General features: G+C 38.1%; 1 protein-coding gene across 1 annotated transcript in view; it reads left to right on the top strand.

Moving 5' to 3' along the window:
* LOC133459380 (protein KIBRA-like) overlaps window positions 1-10,805 on the top strand; it is a 57,363-nt gene extending 46,558 nt beyond the window's left edge. Inside the window, exon 6 of the mRNA XM_061739273.1 lies at window positions 10,655-10,805. Coding sequence (XP_061595257.1) covers window positions 10,655-10,805 — 151 coding nt within the window. The remainder of the gene's footprint in view (window positions 1-10,654) is intronic.
* Window positions 10,806-15,943: the final 5,138 nt, after the last annotated feature.

The raw sequence follows: 15,943 nt of genomic DNA, 5'->3' as shown, positions 1-15,943 counted from the left end.
CTACCCAGAAACACTTTGGATGAAAAACAACACTGACCAAAGTGGTTGCACCTTTTTCACCCTCTTTTCATTTGCAATTGGACTAAAACAAAAACAATTTAACAAAAAAAAGCCTCAGTTTCTATCGAGATGCTCAACACCAGCTCTGATAAATGATACATTAAATTCCCAATAATTACTCAATCCCTTGCCAGAACCGTTTTTTAGACAAAATACGTTAGATTACATACATACAGAGATTAGTTACATTAATGATAATGTTCAGTGCGGTTTCATAGGCAGAGGAAACACACGGCACATTTTCCCAAAGGGGCAGAGGTGACTTGTATCAACAAAGCTGAAGTTCACCTGCAATAAAATGTATTTTTAAAGATTGTATAGGCTTGACATGTGCGCTTGTGTGTGAAGATGCAGCTAGAACAGGGGTCGGCAACCCAAAATGTTGAAAGAGCCACATTGGACCAAAAACACAAAAAACAAATATGTCTGGAGCCGCAAAAAATGAAAAGTCTCGTATAAGTCTTATAATGCAGGCAAATGGCGAAAGGCAAAATGTCGAGAAAAAAGTCAAAATGTCGAGAAAAAAGTCAAAATGTCGAGGAAAAAGTAAAAATTTCGAGAAAAAAGTAAAAATTTCGAGATAAATGTTGAAATGTTGAGAAAAAAGTTGAAATGTCGAGGAAAAAGACAAAATTTTGAGAAAAAAGTCAAAATGTCGAGATGAATGTTGAAGTACAATCTCGAGAAAAAAGTCAAAATGTCGAGGAAAAAGTAAAAATTTCGAGAAAAAAGTAAAAATTTCGAGATAAATGTTGAAATGTCGAGAAAAAAGTTGAAATGTCGAGATTAAAAAGGAAGAAAAAAAGGAAAAAAGAATAAAAAAAGAATAAACAAAGAAAAAAGGAAAAAAAAAGGAAAAAATGGAAAAAAAAAGGTTAAACATTTTTGAAAAAGCTCCAGGAGCCACTAGGGCAGCGCTTAAGAGCCACATGCGGCTCTAGAGCCGCGGGTTGCCGACCCGTGAGCTAGAACAACAGTTTTCAAGATGTTTAAGCATCTCAAAGGTTTTATTGCACTTACAGTAACTAGTGTAGTCGTTATCAGTTGTAGAAGAATGTCCACTCTACCTGGGGGAATTTACTCCTACAATCAATCCACTCTTCGTCAGGTATATGGACCTGTAACATTTACACACACACACACACACACACACACACACACACACACACACACACACACACACACACACACAATCACAATCAATCTGCCTTTAGTTATCCAGGGCTGAAGTAAAACAAAGAAACGATTCCAGCCACGCTCAGAAAGCAGAAATCCCCAGCTGCACTACATTCTTGTAATGTTTTAAGACTGGTGTTTCTGCCTTTTAAAGACAACCAAATAGTCCAAAAAACACGATTTGCAACACGCCGCTCAACACTTTATTATACCTTTTTATCAGGTCTTATCAAGACAGTAATACAACCTTGTTAAGTTTGACTTCAATGTGGGAGAGAAGTTAATAAACTTATTTCACAAAACAGGATGTTCAAATAGAGCAAAAATTAAGGATTGCCCTAATTAAATATTTTTCAAACTTGCTTTGACTTCTTTCTTAAATCTACCACAGATGTTTTTTAATGTTCAATGTAGTACAGTAAAGGCAAATTCTGGGAGGGGAGAAGTGCGTTTTGCAGAATTTGACACACCTTTCAGAGATTACACGTATGTGAAGAACGTTTGAACATTCTCATTACCAGAAGTACCGGTGTCAGTTATGGTTTCATAAAAAAAAAAAAAAAAAAAATGGTAACAGAGAACCTGATTTATTAACTTAAGGGATTTAAAAGATGTGACAATAACACAGTACAGATGCATCATGGGAAGCTTGGTCCCCGCCTTTCCGTCTTATTTATGTCAGTTTAATTAAAACTCAATAGGGAAATATTATTTTTCCACTAATTATTATAATAATTATAATAATAAAATAATAATGATAATAATAATAATTATTATTATAATTAATAATAATCATAATAATAATAATAATAATAATAATAATAATAATAATTATTATTATTATTATTAATAATAAGCCTTTCCGTCTTATTTATGTCAGTTTAATTAAAACTCAATAAGGAAATATTATTTTTCCACTAATTATTATAATAATTATAATAATAATATATTAATATAATAATAATAATTATAATTATAATTATTAATAATAATAATAATAATAATAATAATAATTATTATTATTATTAATAATAATAATCATAATAATAATAATAATAATTATTATTATTATTAATAATAAGCCTTTCCGTCTTATTTATGTCAGTTTAATTAAAACTCAATAAGGAAATATTATTATATAAATATTATATATCCACTAATTATTATAATAATTATAATGATAATATATTATTATTAATAATAATAATAATAATAATAATAATAATAATAATAATAATAATTATTATTATTATTATTATTATTATTATTATCTTATTTTTTTATTATTATTATTAATCAGCCTCAAAAAGCATAATCAATGCCTTCAACTATTCCAGGTCACAAATCTAAAACTTCCAAGGAAAACAAAGTGATTAGTGTTCAGAAGAGGCAGATTTGTTATGACGCAAGTTTTCCCCACTCTCACCGTCTCCCCGAATCCTCAGATGGTTTCGATTATGAGGAAGAGTACAAGAAAACTTTGGAGAAACAACTATTTACAAAACAGAGCTGGACTCCTGACTGTCAGGCCTCAATAAAAATTTAAAGAAACACACTGGTGGCAGATGAACCGTGCAGGACGCTCCGGGAGCCGTCACTGATTAATTGTTCATCTTTAAGGAAGTATCCGCTGATGCGCGGTTCCTGTTGTTTTTTTTTTTTCCCTGTAAAGTGGCTGTTGTTATTCTATCATAAAAATATCCACTCAGCTTCCAGCCTTCCAGGCCATATTTGAGAAGGACTTTTGGAGGATTACTTGTTCCCTCTGCCTGTTACAGACTAGTGCCTCCCTCCCTCACTTCCTCATTCTCTCTCTCTCTTGTTTCCACCCTCGCTGTCTAAACCTCCCCCTTCTTCCCTCCCCGGAGAATGTGGAGGAACCGGTTATTCACATGCATGCATGACTGCTTGATGTCGGGCTCTGTGTAGCTGCCGCTGCCTTCCACGGCCGAGTTAAACGTCCGCCTGACAAATGTTTAGCTCTGTACTCGGCACTACGGCCAAACTTAGATAATGATACGAGGGGAGAAGTTTGATTGATTTGAAATCTCCGTGGTTGTAGAGTAAAGTTTACAAAACATGCATTATTAATAAAAAGCTGAAGGACTTATTTGAATGTGAATATAAAACTGGACAGAAACCCATCAACAAACGTGTGGCTTTAATCTTCAACAAAAAAAAACGGAAAAGTCTGAAGTCCAGCTCAAGTTGTGGATGTATATTAGCTCCAGCTTTGATCAGTGGTGATGTAAGCTGCAAGAGTGTATACAGCTCTGCTTAAAAAAAAAGGCTTTTGCAGATTAAAATCCCTCTTGTGGAGGCTTTTAAACTGACAGGAGCAACAACCTGCTGATAAAAGTCTGCATGGGAGTCCCCAGCTCACACCAGCTCCTGCTGTCCCGGTCCATGTACTTCGCGGCCATTTGTTTTGAAATGACAAAATAAAATTAGAGATATAATCCAAAATAATCTGTTTCCCATCTTTTGTTTTGATAATAAAAAACGGAAAACGGATTGTTATTCATTATCCGTTATCCGTTATCCATTATCCGATTTCATTGATGTGTTTGAAAATCGAAATAGGAATTAAAACAGCGAGTGGAAAACTCTTTTCAGCAGTATGTTAGAGTTCAGTACATGTTATTGATTGGACGCTGCTTTTTTTTGGACGCTGCAGCTGAACGGACTGTCACAACATCACTGCAGTTTCATGACGGAGTGAAGACAGATTACAGATTAAACTCATGTTTCACTCCCAGGTTGGTCCGTGTATCTTTTGGTCATTGGATTTTTCCGTCATGAGTGGGAATCAAAAAACAAAAAACGATTGGTTTATTTGATTTTCCTTTTAAAACAAAAAACAAATATTGAATTACACTGCATTTTTTCTTTTTCTGTGTTAATATGACTTAACAAAGATTCAAAATACGCTTTTATTTTCGTTTTCTATTTCATATAAGAAAAATGAAATTACTAGTCAACAGGAACGAAAAAACGAACCAAAAACAACCGTTTATTCATATTCGTGCACCGGAAGCTGGCATTTACAACCGAGTGAACTTAGTTCTGGATATTTGACAGGCATTCCTGTGACAATTCTCTCCAGGGGAAGTTTGATTTTAATATTTAATTGGTCGGGTTTACGTGACTCGGAAATGGCTCTGTACGCGGCAGTTCGGGTAACCATGGTTACCATGGCGGCGCTGAAACAACGGATTAAGGATTATTTTTTAAAGATTGATTAAGGACTTGTTCCACAGCGGTTTGACGCACAATGACATTTCCTGCACATTGCAGCAGATGTGTCTCCTGCAATGCTCAGAAATGAGCGTCAGAAGATTCTGTGCTCGGCATGATCTGAGGAGAAAAAGACGCAGAGCTGGAGAGCGCTTTGATTCAATCTATTTATGAGGTTTTTATTCAGATGTCCACAGTATATTGTAAATATACACACTGCATGCGACGTGAGCGAGAGTCAGCGTCAAAAACAGTTCCATTGCTTTATTTTTTATTTGAACTGTCTACACTGGTTGCGAGCGACGCAGCGTCGTTTTGGGCTGGACTTTTGTCGCACGCCCTGGTTCTATTTTCTTCCCGTCGGTCGCTTTGAAAGCCGGTTGAAAGTTGAAAAAAAAGTTGAAAGCGCTGTAGGAAACAGTCATTTCAATACAAGAACCTCAATAAAGTGGCAGCTGCTGGAGGAAGATCGCCAAGGAGCTGGAAGGTTCTGATAAAATAATAAGATATAATAAGAATATTATCTTAATCTTATTAAGGCTTAATTTGTGCCGGATCCTGCCGGATTTCTCGTGTCCTCTGCTTTTTCCCCACATCCCAGTAATGATCTGACATGCTGACATGTTTGTCACACGCCGGTCACTCCACGCTGTTCGCTGTTTGATTGCGTCACCGTTCGGTTTTTTCCCCACTTATTCCACCGAATAATAAGCTTGTTTTCTGTTTAGAAAGTACAAACGTAGGGAGATTACAAGTAATCACCATCTTTTACTTGTCCCTTTACTCTTTCAGGAGTAGCCTAATTTTAGGAGTTTCTTTCAGGAGCGCACGGGCGGGGGAATAAAGGCTGATTTATGGTTCCGCGTAAAATCGGAACCAAGCGTAAAACCTACGCCGTAAGGTCTGCGTTGGTGTAACGCGGAACCATAAATCAGCCTTTTAAAAGGCGAGTCTCAGCTGTCAATCAAAAGAACGTGGTAGAACGTGGGGCCGATAACGGGTTCAGAGCGGGTCCGATGCCACGCAGTGTGACGCGACAGTCGGACGCTCGCATGCAGTTACAGGCTGTTAGGGAGCCGTAGCCTAATTTTTGTTGACCGCTTTGTACTGATCACTGATCACCCCGATCACGTTTGCAGTGTACACGTTTAAAACCCATTAAGCATGTCGGAAGGCCGTTGTGGCTGAGTTTTGTCATTAAACGCCATAAAACTTCTCTCGGACTCAGCGTGCTTCTCTGTCAGCAGCGCGTCATGCAAATATACAGGACCTAACAATAAACTCTCAAGCGGCTCTTAAAAGTACAGGAAAGCCGCAATACCGGCTCTCTGTGTTCACTGGGGGTGCATGCTGGAGAAGGTCGGGTTGGAAGAACCTAAGAGAGCTCCATCAGCCATGCCATGAATTCCGGCGTCAGGTAAAGTTTGTGCTGCAGTGCAATTTATACATATAATGGTAATCACGTGGATACCTCACGCGTGGGACTAAATTAATTCTTCCAACCCGACCTTCTCCAGCATGCACCCCCAGTGAAGACAGATAGCCGGTCATTCGGCCATGATGAATCAAAGCGCTCTCCAGCTCTGCGTCTTTTTCTCCTCAGATCATGCCGAGCACAGAATCTTCTGACGCTCATTTCTGAGCATTGCAGGAGACACATCTGCTGCAATGTGCAGGAAATGCCATTGTGCGTCAAACCGCTGTGGAACAAGTCCTTAATCAATCTTTAAAAAATAATCCTTAATCCGTTGTTTCAGCGCCGCCATGGTAACCATGGTTACCCGAACTGCCGCGTACAGAGCCATTTCCGAGTCAAGTAAACCCGACCAATTAAATATTAAAATCAAACTTCCCCTGGAGAGAATTGTCACGGAATGCCTGTCAAATATCCAGAACTAAGTTCACTCGGTTGTAAATGCCAGCTTCCGGTGCACGAATATGAATAAACGGTTGTTTTTGGTTCGTTTTTTCGTTCCTGTTGACTAGTAATTTCATTTTTCTTATATGAAATAGAAAACGAAAATAAAAGCGTATTTTGAATCTTTGTTAAGTCATATTAACACAGAAAAAGAAAAATGCAGTGTAATTCAATATTTGTTTTTTGTTTTAAAAGGAAAATCAAATAAACCAATCGTTTTTTGTTTTTTGATTCCCACTCATGACGGAAAAATCCAATGACCAAAAGATACACGGACCCAGGTTTCATATTTGATTTATTTTCTGTTTCAACATTAAAAAAATCTAAAACTGTTCATTTTCAATCTGATGAACAAAAGAACCAGAAACAACTTTCTTCATTTATTACTGCGCATGTGCAATCCCCCCATTTGTCCAATCCTTGTTTTCAGTATCCTTGGAAACGAATAGGAAATAGAGAAAAGAGTTTTACACTCGCTGTTTTAATTCCCAATTTAGATTTTCAAACACATCAATGAAATCGGATAACGGATAACGATCCGTTATCCGTTTTCCGTTCTTATTATCAAAAAAGATTGGAAACTGATTATTTTTGATTATTTCTCTATTTTTATTTTGTCATTTCAAAACAAAAAACGGATGGCCGCGAAGTACAAGGACCTGTCCCGTCCAAAACTCACAACTAATTTTCTTAAGAAGTTGTAAGAGATCGAATGCCATTGTTTCTTGTCGGAGTCTGCAAAGTCACGCCTGGTGGACATGAATAGGATTTACAGTAGATAGCGATGCATGGATGATCAGCACTCTCCTGGGAGCTTGACAGGTGTCAACCATCATGTTTTAAACTGCCTGTCCACACATAGAAAGTAAACATCTACTGCAGGGGTGTCAAACTCATTTTGCTTGGCGGGCCGGATTTGACCAATTTTTTTCTCGCGGGCCGCACTCTCAAAATAACAAAAACGGTGCGAAAATGTTTTCTCTAATTCTTTTTTTTTTTTACTATTGTTATCTAATCTAATATCAGTGTAGTTAATTTTAAAAGAAATATGCACTTTGTTTACACTCTAATTATGTAAAATATATTTCTTCAGGATATTTTCTTGAAATTTCTAATTTTTTTTTTAAATTATGTAAGATACTTTTAATATCATTTTACAAAGATAAACAGAAACAAGTATGTTTTTTTTTTTATATTTAGCTTTTTTATAGGAAATTAAAAGCAAAATCTTTCTTATTTCATCCGAGAGTGTTTCTTTGTGATTTAGAGATTTTTCCAGTACAATTAAGTGTATTTATTTTTAAAAATTGGCGCGGATATTTACGCCAGTGTGCCGAAAAAGTCAGCACTTCTCTTTTAACTGTTTTACTTTGTCACTATCCTCGTATTCAAAACTGAAATTCCTCGAATAAATATCTTCAATCATCTTTTTTAGCAGTGATATTTTTCCTGCAAAAATATATAATAGTAGTCAGTTAATAAAAATAAACGACCGTCTACAAAGAAATAAAATCGGCAAATGCATTCTAGAAAACAAAAAAAATGTCAAAAACTGCTCTATTTGTGGAATAACGATGGATTTGTAGAAGAAATATATTATCGGATATGCTGCGATTCATGGCAATTATTTATGCCTTCCTTTTTAGTAAATTAACGTTTCTGTTTTTTGCGTTGGAAACTTCTCGCGGGCCGCATGAAAACCTCTTTCGGGCCGCACATTTGACACCCCTGATCTACTGTATTCACACCCCACCAGTTTGAAGGATGAAGCTCACTTTTACTTGTTTTTTTGTGCTTTTGTCTCTGAAAGTGGCCGATACGTTTCTGTTTGTGTCGCCTTCCTCGAAGCGGCCTGATTTTTATTCACTCCAGACCAGGAAATTGAAACCAGCCAGATATGCGTGTTTCTCTACGAAGCAGTATTTCCAAAGTAAGCTTCAAATTTGCTTCACATCTGGATGGAAACGCTGCTGGGGATTTCCTGACGCGAGCTTGGCACTGCGACTCGGGCATGTGCCCTAAAATAAGAAGTGATCAGACTATTGATTTCAGTTTAGTATTAGATTAGGCCCAGAGCTGGGTAGAGTAGCCAAAAATTGTACTCAAGTAAAAGTACTGTTACTCCAGAATAATATGACTCAAGTAGAAGTAAAAAGTAGTCATCCAAATAATTACTTGAGTAAAAGTAAAAAAGTACTTGGTGAAAAAACGACTCAAGTACTGAGTAACTGTTGAGTAACGATGATTTATTTTTTTAACTCAACCATTCAAACAGACAAAAGTACAAAATAATCATCTTCAGGTAAATTAAATCAATAAAATAATAAAATAAAAAATTATAATCAATTAAAAAAATAGCTTAAATTAAAATAAGCTTAAAGTAAATTCAAGTACTTTAATAAATAATAAAATAATAACAGAATTAAAAAATAAATTAGGCACAAGTAGCACAAAATGTCAAGCCTTTGTACTTTTCTTTTTTAACCAGGCAGAACTAGAACAAGCCCATGAACTCATAGAAACTCTGTGTGTGTTTGAGTCTGTGTAAATGTGACAAAACATGCAAAAACAAACATTTTTCCCAAAGAATCACCCAGTGATGTCATGAGATTGACGCGTACGCGGATAAAAGAAAAGTAACAGCTCAACGTAGCCTAATGTAGCGGAGTAAGAGTAACAGTTTCTTCTTCACAAATCTACTCAAGTAAAAGTAAAAAGTATAATGATTCAAAACTACTCCTAAAAGTACAAAACTTACTCAAGTAAATGTAACGGAGTAAATGTAACTCGTTACTACCCACTTCTGATTAGGCCTTTATTAAATGTTTCTATCCAACCCAGCTGGGGTTCTCATTGGCCTGATCCCCTCAGGTTGGTATCACTGTTGGGAAGCGGAGACTGAAAGCTTGAAACTGGAACCTCAAGCTTTCAGAAAACAACAGCAACCTGTGCAAATGTGCAATTGAATGAATAAACTCAAACACTGATGCTCACTACTCATCTTTTGAGTAGTTTGTTTCTTTGATTCCATGATTATGTTGTTATACATGGCAAATGCCTCCTGTGGTGTAGCAGTGGTTCTTCAGGTATAAATAGATAAAGGGATCATCTGTTGCATCTGTTTTTGCCCTCCCTCACTATCACTACCCCTAAAAAAGAAGCCACAGATTTAAGGGCACTTGAAATCTTCCCAGGGGCCTGTCCCAATACTCCCACTACTCCTACTTTTCAGCACCACCCCTAAATTTTGCTTGCTACGTCACTGCGTGGTTTACGTTCGGGTACGTAAGCGACTGCATAGTTACGTTTGCACATACGTCACACCATATCAGGAAGCTGAGAGCTAAAAACTGTTTTAATTTCCGCTGTAGCGCTGTTAATATGCCACTTTATTAAGTTTTAATATTTTTTCAGGCGTAAAAGAAATACCGCTGGCTGAAATAAATCATTTAGGAAAATACATTTTGGTTTAATAGATGAAATCTAACAGTTGTACTGTAGCTACGCCTGTTAAGAAATTTGCTCCGAAAATTTCGAGATCAAAACCGCCTGCCGGCTCCAGCGCTGATTTATGGTTCCGCATTAAATTGACGCAGAGCCTACGGCGTAGGGTACGGCGTACGGTGCGCGTCGCCGCGTAACCAACGCCGTAGGCTCTGCGTTGGTGTAACATGGAACCATAAATCAGCCTTTATTCTGGCGAGGTTTGAAAAAGACTTTGCAACAACGGGCAAACGAGTGATTATGTACATTCACTGAGTGAATATTATGAAAGTAAAATATATATTTCTCGCTAGAAATGTAATCAAAACGCATTTTTATGCAGAAACTAACTCAAAATATTGATTTTATTCACTAAAAAATAAGAAATGTCCGCCATATTTTTTTTTAATTCAGTCCGCAAATGACGACGAAAAGCATTCTGGGAAATTTTTCTGGCCCTAGATCAGCTAGTCAGCATCTGAAAACCCTCGCTCTGAAGGGCTAGATTCATACACATTACCCTCGTTTTCCGCACTCCCCCTAGGTGAAAAGAGGAATTGGGACACCACTACCCTCACGGGAACGTGCAAAATTTAGGGGTAGGGCTGAAAAGTAGGGGTAGGAGGGATTGGGACTGGGCCTTGTTCAGGTTATTTGCTTACTTGGGTAATGCTGACAGCTGCTTATAATATTCCTGTCCGTCATCCAAATTGACTTCTAACTCCTGTTTTTCTTCCTCCCCTCCTTCTCTTCCCCGTCTCTGTTGTTTCCACTGTCCAGGATCGACCAGAAGGTTTCCAGCAGCCCGTATGGCTACAAGCTGCAGGAGGCGCAGGCCATCCTCAACGAGGTCCGCTCCATCCGAGACGCCATCAGCTCCGGGGAGAAGGAGAAGCAGGAGCTCATGCAGGTGAAGCTGAGTCTTGGTTGAGTGTTTCCAGAGGTTGAAGGCTTCCTGGGTGAACCACCAATTCCTCTTGTCAGTGTGTGGTAGAAAAAAGCCCCATGAGACCAGAGAAGGACTGAATATCTGAAGTCTGTTTGCACTGTTGGCACTCAGTGGTCACAGTACAGCCTTTAAACCTCCCAACTGCCCAAACTTGGTTGGTGTTTCGCTGAAATCTTCCCAAGGAAGGATTTTCCATTTTGATAAAATTTGAATAATGGCGAAACACATTTTTAGCAAATGTACAAACTACTTTAAAGGGGACCTATTATGAAAAACACGTATTTTTCTTGCTTTAACATACAGGACTGTCTCAGAAAATTTGAATTTTGTGATAAAGTTCTTTATTTTCTGTAATGCAATTAAAAAAACAAAAATGTCATACATTCTGGATTCATTACAAATCAACTGAAATATTGCAAGCATTTTATTATTTTAATATTGCTGATTATGGTTTACAGTTTAAGATTAAGATTCCCAGAATATTCTATTTTTTTTAGATAGGATATTTGAGTTTTCTTAAGCTGTAAGCCATCATTATCATAGCCCCGCCCACTCAGAATCCCGCATAGATAATGAGGTTAGAAACGGTAAAGATAAAGACATGGCTCAGAGGCTGAATTTCTAATTTATATAGAAAAAACAATCAAAAGCTTGTTTTTAAGACATTCAAGGCCTGTTTAAAATAGACATTAAATGCCATAATACGTCCCCTTTAAGCTTCCATATGAAGATTTAATCCATATTCCATCAGTAGGGACTTTTCTGTCTTTTGGCTTTTCCTTCTCATTCAACTGTCAGGAAACTTTTCCAGAGAGGACGAAATGTTTTGACGTGTAGACCTGAAGAAGTGGAGGGTTGTGATGACGGAGCGTACCCTCTCTGTTTCCGAGATGATGGCAGATGCGTCTGAGACGACAGCCGCGCTAAGAGGAGTTTTTACATGTTTGAACAGAAATCTTTATGAATGTCCTGCCTCACTGAGGAACGGCGGTTCACCACAGAGGTCACTGTTGCTTTATCAGAGCTGGTTGGACAGAGATCAAATGTGTCCAACCATTTAAAAAAAAGATTGTCCCTAAGGAAAGTGTTGCACTGGCACATTGAGGGAAAGACAGCTGCCATATTTGCTATAAAAAGTGACTTTGTACAATGAACTATTCATGACAAGGGGAGATGGCAGAGATGGCCAATGCCTTTGAAATGTCAGGAAAGGTTTGGAAAGAAGAAATTGGGTGTTTGAAGCAGTTCCTCTGTTGCTCTGAGCTTCTGTAGCTCTTGTGCTGATGTGACTTCAGCCTGGTTTACTCATCACAGTGAATTACCTGCAGCTTCTGAACAGCATTGAGTTTTATTCATTTATTTGACATTTATTTAGACATTTTTTAATTGTATAGCATTTTTAATTAAACCCTATTTTTAGCATTTACAAACCATGTGTGGAATAAGAGACATTCAAAACCTCGGAAGCATAATTTTTTACATTTGATAATTAACAATTATAAAACAGAATTAAAAAAGATAAAAAAATTATACAGAGCATGCATATCATATAATATCAATATAACAGCAAGAATATAGAACTTGCATATAGAAACATAAACAAACATGAGCAGCAAAGGGAAATATGTTTTTGAAATACTCCGTAAACTAAAAACATTTGACTGATGTTTCTAAAGGAATTGACTAATGATTTAAATTCTGTTAAGAAGAGCACAATATTGATGCTGAACAGTCTTTCAAATGAAATAAAGTTTGTAGCTTCATTATTTATATATTCCCCGTCTCCACAAGAGCAGATTAAAACTCAAAGTAAACTTGTGATTAATATTAACCTTGTTGAAAACGTGATCATTTAAATTACACCCAAAAGCATTTGTTATCTTACGTAAAAATAAGTGGCTGAAGGTTTCACCAGTAGCACCACAAAAAAAGAAAAAAAGGAACATTTCATGAAAAAAAATAAAATCAAATGGCTTTTGTTTTTGACATTGGACAAGTATTCAATTCAATTTCAATGCCATTATATTTATATAGCATCTATTACAATACAAGTTGTTTTCCAGAGACCCAGAACTTGAACCCCGAGCAATTATTACATAAACAGTGGCAAAAAAACTCCCTTTTAAGAAGAAAGAAACCTTGAGCAGGACCTGGATCATAAGGGGGGACCCTCCTGCTGAAGATCAGCCAGGTAGAGCAGGAAAAGGGAGAAAGGAAAGAGAGACAGACAGACAGTGGGATGATCAGAGGGGGGGACTGCAGCTCCTGAAGCTCTGGCCTGCAAACATACACAAAAGAGAAAAGGGTGGTGGTGGTGGGGGCAGACCAGCACAACCAACTACAAGAACAATGGAGAACAATGATGGTTAAGAGATACTTATAATTAATAACTGAGAAAGGAAAGAGAAGGAGGGGTGATGGGCACCGCTCAGTGAATCATGTTAGTCCCCCTGCAGCGTCGCTCTATAGCAGCATATCTACAACAAAGCTGTGTTTGAGACTAACTGCTATAATCTTATCCTTTAGCTGCAGCTTTGACTACTGGCCCCAACACACTAGAGTTTACACTAACTAGAGGTTTACTAACACTAACTAGAGGTTTACTAACACTAACTAGAGGTTTACTAACACTAACTAGAGGTTTATTAACACTAACTAGAGGGTTACTAACACTAACTAGAGGTTTACTAACACTAACTAGAGGTTTACTAACACTAACTAGAGGTTTACTAACACTAACTAGAGGGTTACTAACACTAACTAGAGGTTTACTAACACTAACTAGAGGTTTACTAAACACTAACTAGAGGTTTACTAAACACTAACTAGAGGTTTACTAACACCAACTAGAGGTTTACTAACACTAACTAGAGGTTTACTAACACTAACTAGAGGTTTACTAACACTAACTAGAGGGTTACTAACACCAACTAGAGGTTTACTAACACTAACTAGAGGTTTACTAAACACTAACTAGAGGGTTACTAACACTAACTAGAGGTTTACTAACACTAACTAGAGGTTTACTAACACCAACTAGAGGTTTACTAACACTAACTAGAGGTTTATTAACACTAACTAGAGGGTTACTAACACTAACTAGAGGTTTACTAACACCAACTAGAGGTTTATTAACACTAACTAGAGGTTTACTAAACACTAACTAGAGGTTTATTAACACTAACTAGAGGTTTACTAACACTAACTAGAGGTTTACTAACACTAACTAGAGGTTTACTAACACTAACTAGAGGGTTACTAACACTAACTAGAGGTTTACTAAACACTAACTATAGGCCTTACTAAACAGAAAGGTTTTACGTTTGGTTTTAAAGGTGGAGGTGGTGTCAGCCTCCTTAAACCAGGCAGACACTGTGCGATTATCGGCTCGTTCTGAACCGATTTTCCAGTCGTGCGACAATTTTTTGGATCGGGCCGGATTTCGACCCAATTGTTGGTCGTGCCTCGTGCAATAAACGTGGGGTAACGAGGAGAGATTAACACCTCACGACGAGAGATTAACACCTCACGACGAGCTCCCGATCACGAATTGTGAGCTCGCAAGAAAATCAAACGTGTTTGAAATCCTGGTCGCTCTTCGTGAAGGAATCGCACAGTTGAAGCAGCTACGACCCGATTGGACTCATCCTTTCACAGAGAGCATGTGCAATCTCTGATGTCACGTCAAAAACTATTATTTGTAGTTTAAAGTGTTGCAAATTCATATTACAAATCATGTTTTAATAGCAGAAAAAAAAGACAGCATTTCCCACGTCTGCCCAGCCAATTCCTTGTCCAATCACGACGTTGTCTAATCTTTTTTAATTTATCCCCACACAGAATGGCACAAATTGCTAAAGCCTGATTTATGGTTCCGCGTTACACCAACGCAGAGCTTACGGTGTAGGGTACGGCGGCAACCCGAAGCAGTTACGCCGTCGATTTAACGCGGAACCATAATTCAGGTTTAAGGCAGCGTGTTTTTTTTTGTTGAGCATCTTCGGTGTCTCCCACTTCGGGGTTCCTCGTCTTCCACTTCTTTTTGACGTTGCAGTTCCAGTAACAGAAGTCCGACGTGAGGATTATGAACGTATATTTAGGCCACGTTTACACGTAGCCGGGTATTTACAAAAACTGATATTTTCCCCTCTACGTTTTCAAAAATATCCTCGTTTACACGGAGCCGCATGAAAACGCTGTTAACGTCATGCCAGCCAATCAGAATCCTGGATAAAAACATCAACAAATGACACGTGTAACTTCCAGTTAAGGCTGATTTATGGTTCCGCGTTACACCAACGCAGAGCCTACGGCGTAGGGTACGCGGCGACGCACACCGTACGGCGCGCATCGCATCGCGTACCCTACGCCGTAGGCTCTGCGTCGATTTAACGTGGGACCATAATTCCGGCTTTACTTCCAAGACGGAACGAGAGTCTTTTATATAGAATATAAAACAGGTAAAATACAAGAAAATATTGACGGTGGCCAAACTAATTGTGAACACAGGTCGCACTCATGACGCTGGTGAGTTTCTGGTGCATAATGTGACGTTCTGAAGCTTAAATCTCCGTTTTCCTCGGTTTTCCTCAGTTTTCCTCTGTTTAGACACAAACGTGAAAACTGAGTTTTTGAAAATCTCCACTTTGGCCGGAGTTTTCAGAAATGATCGTTTTTGGGGGCTTTGAGCTTTGTTTTCGTGTAAATGAACGGCCAAAACGCATGAAAACGCCTCTGTTTTTGCTCCGTGTAAACGGGGCCTCAGTGTGAGCAGACGGGTCGCATCAGAGCATCGGGTCGTACAGTGTGAGACCATAAATCGTGGGCTGTGAACTTTTGAACTCAGCGATCTAGTTGTGCAGTGTGAGATGGGGCTGAATCAAACGATTTAAAATATCGCACAGTGTATGCCCAGTTTAACCCAGATTGGAAGTTGTTTCCATAGTAACGGTTCCTGATAGCAGAAGGCCAGTCCTCCAGATCTACATTTGGATACTCTAGGAACTACGAGTAAACCTGCACTCTGAGAACGGAGAGCTCTGACAGGAACATAAGGCACTACCAGGTCTTGCAAAGATCCCGGAGCTAAGCCGTTTTGGGCTTTATACGCAAGTAATACA

Source organism: Cololabis saira, chromosome 14 (genome assembly GCF_033807715.1).
Source record: "Cololabis saira isolate AMF1-May2022 chromosome 14, fColSai1.1, whole genome shotgun sequence".
Classification (NCBI taxonomy): Eukaryota; Metazoa; Chordata; class Actinopteri; order Beloniformes; family Belonidae; genus Cololabis; species Cololabis saira.
Note: the sequence above shows the minus strand (reverse complement) of the source record. Positions and strands in the feature narration are given on the sequence as shown.